General features: G+C 40.1%; 1 protein-coding gene across 1 annotated transcript; it reads right to left on the reverse strand.

The window, feature by feature from the left end:
* Positions 1-1678: 1678 nt before the first annotated feature.
* LOC119654872 (hydroxyacid oxidase 1-like) lies at positions 1679-7284 on the reverse strand. The gene is made up of 4 exons (XM_038060467.1): positions 6773-7284; positions 6433-6705; positions 2371-2505; positions 1679-2297 (listed from the first exon to the last, which is right to left on the reverse strand). The coding sequence occupies exons 1-4, from the start codon at positions 6901-6903 to the stop codon at positions 1739-1741; spliced, it is 1098 nt and encodes a 365-aa protein (XP_037916395.1). The 5' UTR covers positions 6904-7284; the 3' UTR covers positions 1679-1738.
* Between the last annotated feature and the right edge of the window lie 792 nt (positions 7285-8076).

An 8076-nucleotide genomic window follows, 5' to 3' on the forward strand; every position in this document is an offset into this window, starting at 1 on the left:
TAATTCCCCCCTCACCGCTAAACCTTCTGACCTTTATTCTTTCTGCTGCTAGCAGCTGATTTAAATCAGCCTGTCAGTCTACTTTAGTGAGTCGCGTCGACGTTTCAACCGAATTTTCCATGGTGGATCTGACCGTGCAATCTGACAGCCGAGACAGCACCACAATACACACGTGATTTTAGTTGCAGGAGTGATATATCAGCGAACAATCGAGACGCAATCTCATCATCGGTTTGAGATAGAACTCTCGGAGTTGCTGGAGATGCATAGAGCCTGGGAATACTTGGTCTATACATAGGATCTATTTCCGAGAATTGTATACACCCTTTTATTTCGTAGTAGGAGCGGATGATAAACTGGTTCATCTCGGTAGTGAACATGCTGAAGTGGTCGCCACAGATTGTGGCCACATTAGGCGGAGCCTGGTCACCGTGGCGCCTAAACGTTGAACCGCCCCACGATTAGCGGTTTCGACGCCGTGCCCCAATCACCAAGTCAGACGATTCCCGTCGATTATCCGTACTGCCCCTTAAATTCTTCCCTTTCCTCATTTTTGTATTTGCATTTTATACCTAATTTCCAGGTGTGGTGATAGCTTCCTTCGTGAGTAATCCGCAAGAGAAACTTCGTGCATTTTCCGCACTTACTCTCTGAGACGCTGTGTTGGCGTACAGCCATTCACATGGAAACCATTGATACCTCCTCCTTTCACAGCCGGGTTTAGAACTGGCTACGGCGGAGTTCTATATTACTGCTTCTTATGAAGGCCATCCTATAGGGGCAGCTTCATGATTTTTTTCAGATTTTTCGGTTTAGAACTTTCTAAGAATGGGTTCGTGGAAAAAATTACCACTCTATAGCTCCCACATTCCTCACCTTTCCAACAAATGTCAAAATTTAGACCGGCTACTAATCGACACTTTTCATTTGATATCCTACCCCAATATGCTTGATGAAATAAAAGTTTAAATTCTCCTTTTGCATTCCATTCCTCTTCAACAGTGTAACTCACTGCATGAAGGGCGTTCACAGTTCCCACCTTTCCACCAAATTTCGTGCCAATGACTTCACCATTATGAGGCCTAGCGTTGTGGGGAAATATGTTACCTCTATTTATCAGGGATGGACGTTTTCAACTTCGAGACCGATAGGATTTTTATGTATTCAGGTGTGAAACGCAATTGTTCAGGAATCTTCCGTGCTTTTGAACTCGTGGGGAATTCGCGTATAAAATTTTATAGCTAGCCCAGGAATCGGATACTTCTTTCTATGGTGGTACGGTGTACTTTGAACTTCTCTGATCATTCAGCAATGCAACTAACAATTCGTCGTATTCAAGCTCCTCTGGTCTGCCAGAATCACTGCTGACATACACATTTGGTTACAACGTTGCCACCATAAATTGTACTCAAAATTCAGTTCGTTGAAGATTCCGACTAACTGAAAAAACTTAAGCACCCACCCAATACTGACTTTCTCAACAATCCTGATGCGGGAAAAAATTAAGATAAATATCAACTCCATGCAGCCGAAAGCCAACAGTGATGTCCCCACAAGATTTATTGCAGCCTCATAGATAATAGATTAAAATAACAAAACGCATCGTTAGATACTACAGTACTTTATTATCTTTCGAATGGCTTTAACTAATATTAGGTTATTCACATACAAAAGCTACTGAGAAACTAACGTTAATATATTTTCTAGGACTAATTTCAATAAAATGAAGTAAAATATTTTACAATTTCCAATAGTATGATTCATGTACAACCATTTGGGGTTTAATCTCTTTTACATTTACACAGCCACATAAGCCCATAAGTAATTCTAAGTCTGTATGAATAATCTCCAAGACATCTTCAACACCCTTTTGACCGCCAACAGTCAACCCCCATAGAACAGATCGTCCTAGGAACACCATCTTTGCACCAAGAGCCAACGCTTTAAATACATCATTTCCTGCTCTAATACCACCATCCATCATCACCAGCATTTTATCTCCGACAGCTCTGGATATTTCAGGTAATGCTTCGATTGTAGCCGGAGCTGTATCAACTTGTCTCGCTCCATGGTTAGATACTATAATTCCGCGGACTCCATGTTCATACGCCAATTGGGCATCTTCGGGAGTCAATATACCTTTGAGGATAACTGGGAGTTTCGTAAATTCAATTAGCCAATCAATATCCTTCCATGTTAACGATGTGTCGAATTTCGAGATAAGAAAATGATTGACTCCGGCTACACCTGGTTGGCATCGAACACCATTGCAAAGTTCGCCACAGAAATTTTCCAATCTGGTTCGGAGGAGATATAAGAGTTTGCTTAGCTTCAGTAATTCATCTGAGTGTGACAAGATATAATACTTACTTCAAATGAGGAGGAACTCTAAAGTTGTTTTTGATATCAGACCGACGGGTTCCACGCACAGGAGCATCGATTGTTACCACTAATGCTTCATAGCCAGCTTTTTCAGCACGCCTTATCATCGATTCTGTTACTGCCCTGGAAATATGAGGTCGGATAATTGTATTAGAACAGCGGAATAAGGTGCTTATTTTTTATCTGAAATACTTTGAATAGATTCATTCATATTCCTATTATTCCTGTTAAAAAAGTCCTAAATCAACTATTCTTTTAAAAACATACTAATGAATCGAAGTCATGCACAAAACTGGGAGCGCTACTTTAAGTGCAACCCGTCTATCAGTATGCCAACTAGGCTTTTATCACTAATGCTGAGTGTGAAGGAGAACTCTGCTAAAAGCTCAGGTGTTCGTTCCTCCTAGCCTGGAAAGTTGACGCATTTTTAATGGGAAATTATCTAATTACAAAGCACAAACTGCAACGGGTGAGTTGGCCTAAAGATTTAAAACGGTTAAACGTTGCTAAGGGCGTAATAATTGCTGAAGCGCAATGCGTTATCTAAATGTTTCAGCTTTTATCTTATGTTCAAGTTTTCATTTACTTTTTCAACAAGTTTAGGAAGAATTAAAAAATCGACTTTTGAAATTAATGAAAACACACTGCTTGCTTATATATGCATAAAAGAAAACGTCTCTTTTTGGTGTTGTTTTTGAAACCAAAACCTTATTAAAATCGGTTTACTGTCTGTCTGCCATATGCACTTTTATCGAAAACGTTGTACCGATCGAAACCAACTTTGAACCTAAGCGGGAGTCCGCATATATCCAAGAGTGGGATGTAAACTTTTTTTTCACGGAATATAGACATGTAGGATACCAAATGAAAGGTCTCAATCAGTACTTTATAAATCAGGTCTTAGTGTTGAAGCCGATTGCGAAATGCAAGAATGAAGGGGTCATAAAAGGGTCACTTAAATTAAGAGGCCATTCTCAGAAACTACCCAGCCTCTATACGACAGCTCCGAAATACCCTCTATACTGCCACCTCTATGTTAACTGTATCTGCTAAAATAAAGTTAAAAAGAATATATTAACATATTTTTAAAATTTACTGTGAATCCCCCTTAAGTCCTTCCTAGACCTCCTCAAACAAAGGAGCAGCCAACTGTAAAGTTTGGTGGAAATCCTCCTATTATTAACAAAGTCGCCTCTTTTGTTTGTTAAATTGATACTCCATAACAAATAAAATGTCAGTCCCATATCGAATTGACTATCGGTGCCTTCAACATATATACACTACGATCTATGTATAAATGAAACCATCCTGTACCCGAATTTTATTACATGAAAGATCAACAAAACCTTCCATACCTAAAGTGCGGAACTTGTTAAGATTTTCTGGAAAACAAAACCTTATTCAAATCGGATTACTAGTCGTCTGTTGGTCTGTCTATTTCTTTTGGAGGGGAAAAAACCATTATGGATACGCTTCTGTAAACAGGGGCGCGCATTCCGGACTCTTGCCGGCTAAAACCTCTCCTCCCCCTCCGCACTCTCACCGCGGAACCAATTAGTTGCTGCTTCTTGGTGCGGTGTTAATTGCAGTAATTTCCCTTCTATGGTTCCGTTCAGTTTCTACTTCTTTGAGGCATTGGCGAAATTGTTTTGCAATCCCAACTACTGTGATCCACGCTGCATATGACCCTATCATGAAGTATCATATTTTCTACCTTCAAACGAGAGTCTAGCCCAGTCTCCATGTTTCTCTTTGAGTTCAAATCTTGGACAGGTAAAGAAAGCGTTTTCTGCATTTTCGGCTGCACTTTAGCACATAAGTCCATCAGGTGATTAATCTAACTCGAATCTATCGAGGTACCACCTCTCGGCGTGGTTTCGAGTTTTCTACATGTGTCGACTTATGTGGGACTATGAGGTGAGAGACAGGCAAGGTCGCTCAGCCCATAATGGCCTTTTGTATACGATTCTTCTTTGGATGGTAGATAGAGAGCGCCCAACATTTGCCATTAGTCGACTTAAGGCTAGCTTTGATTTGCTTTAAGAAGCTCATTTTCGAGTCGATCATTAAACTAAGGTATTTAACAGCTGGTTTTGACTGTATAGTCAACTCGCTGATCGATTTCGCGATTCTCTTTCCAGTCAAGATGACTACTTCGGCTTTTCCAACGCATGGCTGAAACCATGAGTAGTCATCCATTCGCTTACTTGTCGAATCAATATGCTAGGCCTGCTTTCTGCCTATTCAACACTGCGTCGACCATCAAGCACCGCAACGTCATCTATAATACATGATCGACTAGGTGTGACTCCTCAGGCATATCGAGTCTTAGCAGACCATCGTAAGAAGCGTTCTAGAGATCCGGCCCTAGAATGTATCGTTGTGCTACTCCCGTTGTGATCTCCATTCTCCTCTGGCCCTCTAGTGTCTCATAGGGAATATCCACAAGAGATAACTCGGCACGTAAAATGAGTTTTCTAATGTGTCTAGCATATTTGTCCATCTTACGGAATTGACCCTTGACGTCAAGCGTTATGAGGAGCACTATCCGTGATCGACGGCTGTGTTTCTTGGCTGGATGAACTGCGACAACATCCACCATGGATCTCCCTTTCGTGAACCCGAACTGCCTTGGGGATAAGTCTTCGGCGGCGCGGATGGCTTGAGTGAGTCTACTCCTGATGGGCTTTTCGAGCACTTTTCGGCCACGTCAAACATACACAACAGTATGAATAACGGTATGTCTCCTCCTTTTCCTTTGCTGATTAGTGTGAGTCCCTCCTTTAGGCAAGAGTTGAACGCCCCGAGCAACAGTTTGTAAACTTCTGTCGGGATACCATCAGGATCTGGCGCCTTCTTATTCTTCATCGAGAGAACTGCCTCTTTGAGCTTTTTTATTGTGAAAAGATTGCATTTCTCGACGCTGTTGACGTCAACCCGTACGGTATGTCTGGGAAATAATGCTCGTACAATGCGGTTCGTCTGTTCTGTACTTAGTAAGCAGGGTTTCCGCAGAGCCCCAATTTTCCGGATTACAAGTTTATAACCAAGTCCCCACGGGTACTCATTTGTCTCGCTGGACGCTGGTGGCAGTGAGATTTGTATAGTGATTTAACGTCGGATACCAGTCGACTCAACTGTGAATGAATACCTGAGTCAAATCAGGGTAATAATCTCGGGCGAGCGCAATACTGACCACATTGTCTACTATAGTGTAGGGTACTGTTACGGTCTTGAATGAAGAGCTCTAGCACCCGTCAAGGCCCTGATCCAATATGGATTGTTGCGCCAACGATTATTATTATTATTATTATGAATTTGTAGAGGGTTAGTAAGCAAGTATTCGGTCTTGTGTCTGCGGGGTCCTGCACCGTGTCCCTCTTAGGGATAAGGTAGGTAATCGCAGTGAGGAAGAGGAAATTCCTCCGGCCGACTCATGACCTTATTTATACTGTGTGCCAACCGACTGTGTACGCTGGTAAATTTCTTATACCAGAAATTCTGCATCCGATCCAGACCTGGGCCCCTCCAGTTCTTCGAACTATTTATGGCTCGTTTATTATTATTATTACTTTATTAAATCACTCGACATTTTGCTTCGAAAACTGAGGCACGTACCACACTCACAATCTCTTGACAAGTCAATGAAACATACCGAAATTTTCAGGCAAAACAAAAAGTTCAGTTCGTGATCGACAAGAAGTTAATGATATTTTCCATCTTACGAGAAATTATTCTTTCATTTTCTGAATGATATTCCTAATTCTAAATTTTTAACTTTAGAGCTTGCGATAAATGAGGCGGTGGATCTTTGTACCTTTTGATTGAGAATATAATTCAAGCCAACATGATTTTTAAAGATAATGTATAATTTAAGATTTTTTCGAAGCTAATATGATAGAACAAGATTGTCTTGATGCTGATTTTGGTATAAAATTTCGAACAAGATCCAGTATAAACCATAGACTAAAACACAGCACACAGCGACACTCAATAACAATACTTAAATAATAATAATATATAATTATTATTACTAATAGTGACACTCACCTATTTTTGAATATATATAGCTGGAACCACTTGTGTGTGTCAGGAGCGGCTTCAGCCACATCCTCTAAAGAAGTGGTTGATAATGTACTTAAAATGTAAACACATCCAGCTTTTCCGGCAGCAATTGCAGCTCCAATTTCTCCTTCAGGATGGGCCATCTTTTGCATCGCAGATGGGGCAATCCCAATAGGCATCTTATATTCATTTCCCAGAAGGGAGCATCTTGTGTTGGTCTCGGTGAGGTCTCGAAGGAATCTTGGACGTATCCGTAGTCTATTGGGAATATAAATTGTAAGTAAATCAATGTTTTTAACAATTCGGTTTATCCTGTTACACTTACCTACTGTACGCCTCCACATTGTTTTTCAAAGTTAATTCATCCCCAGCGCCTCCTTTATAATAGTCCAACGCGAGCTTGTCTAAAATCGCACTAGCCGCGCGCTCGTAATCGTTCAAACAAATCAAAGACATTTTACTGAGTTTACCAAACTGAAGCACTTGCACTAGTTATCTCGTTACTCTCTCTGGCCGATCTTAGCTATGAGTTCAAGTTAGTGAATGTTCTCGACTTTCGAGGAGGACGAGCTTTTAAATAAACTCGCGAGTCCATCTCAGAAGCACTCGAGGCTTATCAAGAATCTGACGGATTTATTTCACATTCGTGGCAATCTATTACAGACTACAAGTCTCATTTTTTCCGATTCGTTAATAATTAGAAGCATTGTATTATTTTATTATGATGTAATTTGCGTAAAATCTGTTTATTTATTTTCAAAAGTTTAAGGAGCTCACAGGGTAGAAAACCCAGTGCTAACTTACTATTTATGTTGACCTCGGTTAATGAGGTCTGTGTATCAATGCATTAAACTTCCCTTTATTACTCTTCTAACATCCGCATCTATCTTTGAACGCCGGCACCACCTCCAATTGTTTAATCACCTTCACTTCTGATCGTGGTATGCTTGGGGCCTCCACTTGCCAGAAGTTAGGGGCATTTGAGTTGGTTTCTTAATAAACTGAGGTGGATAATTCTTGTGCTATCTCAAGCTTTTTTTGAATGGGGTCTTACTCATACCGCTTGCTACGAACAAATTAATATGCGTATATGTACGTATGGTATGTGCTTAGCCATATCAAGTTTATTGATGAAACTCGTTGCATTCGCTGAATGCAATTAAAATTTAATCAATTGCATTAATTGACACTGATAGCAATAAAAATAGTGATGAGCACACAGGCATATTATCTAAACTATATTTTCAATCTATAATTAGTAGTTTTTGGTTTGAATTTTTACGGTCGTAAAAAGCCTACAGTATAGAGAATCAGATTTTGGAGAACATTGTATTTTAGATGGTGTTCCATCAATTCCATAGAAGTACTATGGAATTTGAAGAAATTACATTTTTTTAATAAACATTCGTTATTTTAAACAAGTCGGGTACGCTTCAGGTATAAAATGTTTTGAGTTTCCCTATATAAGAGGAATGTTGAGGGTATGACAGTTCCGTGTGTATATGTGACCGACTCGGAAGAAAGGGCCTTCATGCCTAAAATATCGATTTTCAGGTTTTGACAGTTTCCATACCTACAAGGCTTTCTCTTTCACATACTATATTATCACAAGGTTAAAAAACATTTTGG

Source organism: Hermetia illucens, chromosome 4 (genome assembly GCF_905115235.1).
Source record: "Hermetia illucens chromosome 4, iHerIll2.2.curated.20191125, whole genome shotgun sequence".
In the NCBI taxonomy this organism is placed as follows: domain Eukaryota; kingdom Metazoa; phylum Arthropoda; class Insecta; order Diptera; family Stratiomyidae; genus Hermetia; species Hermetia illucens.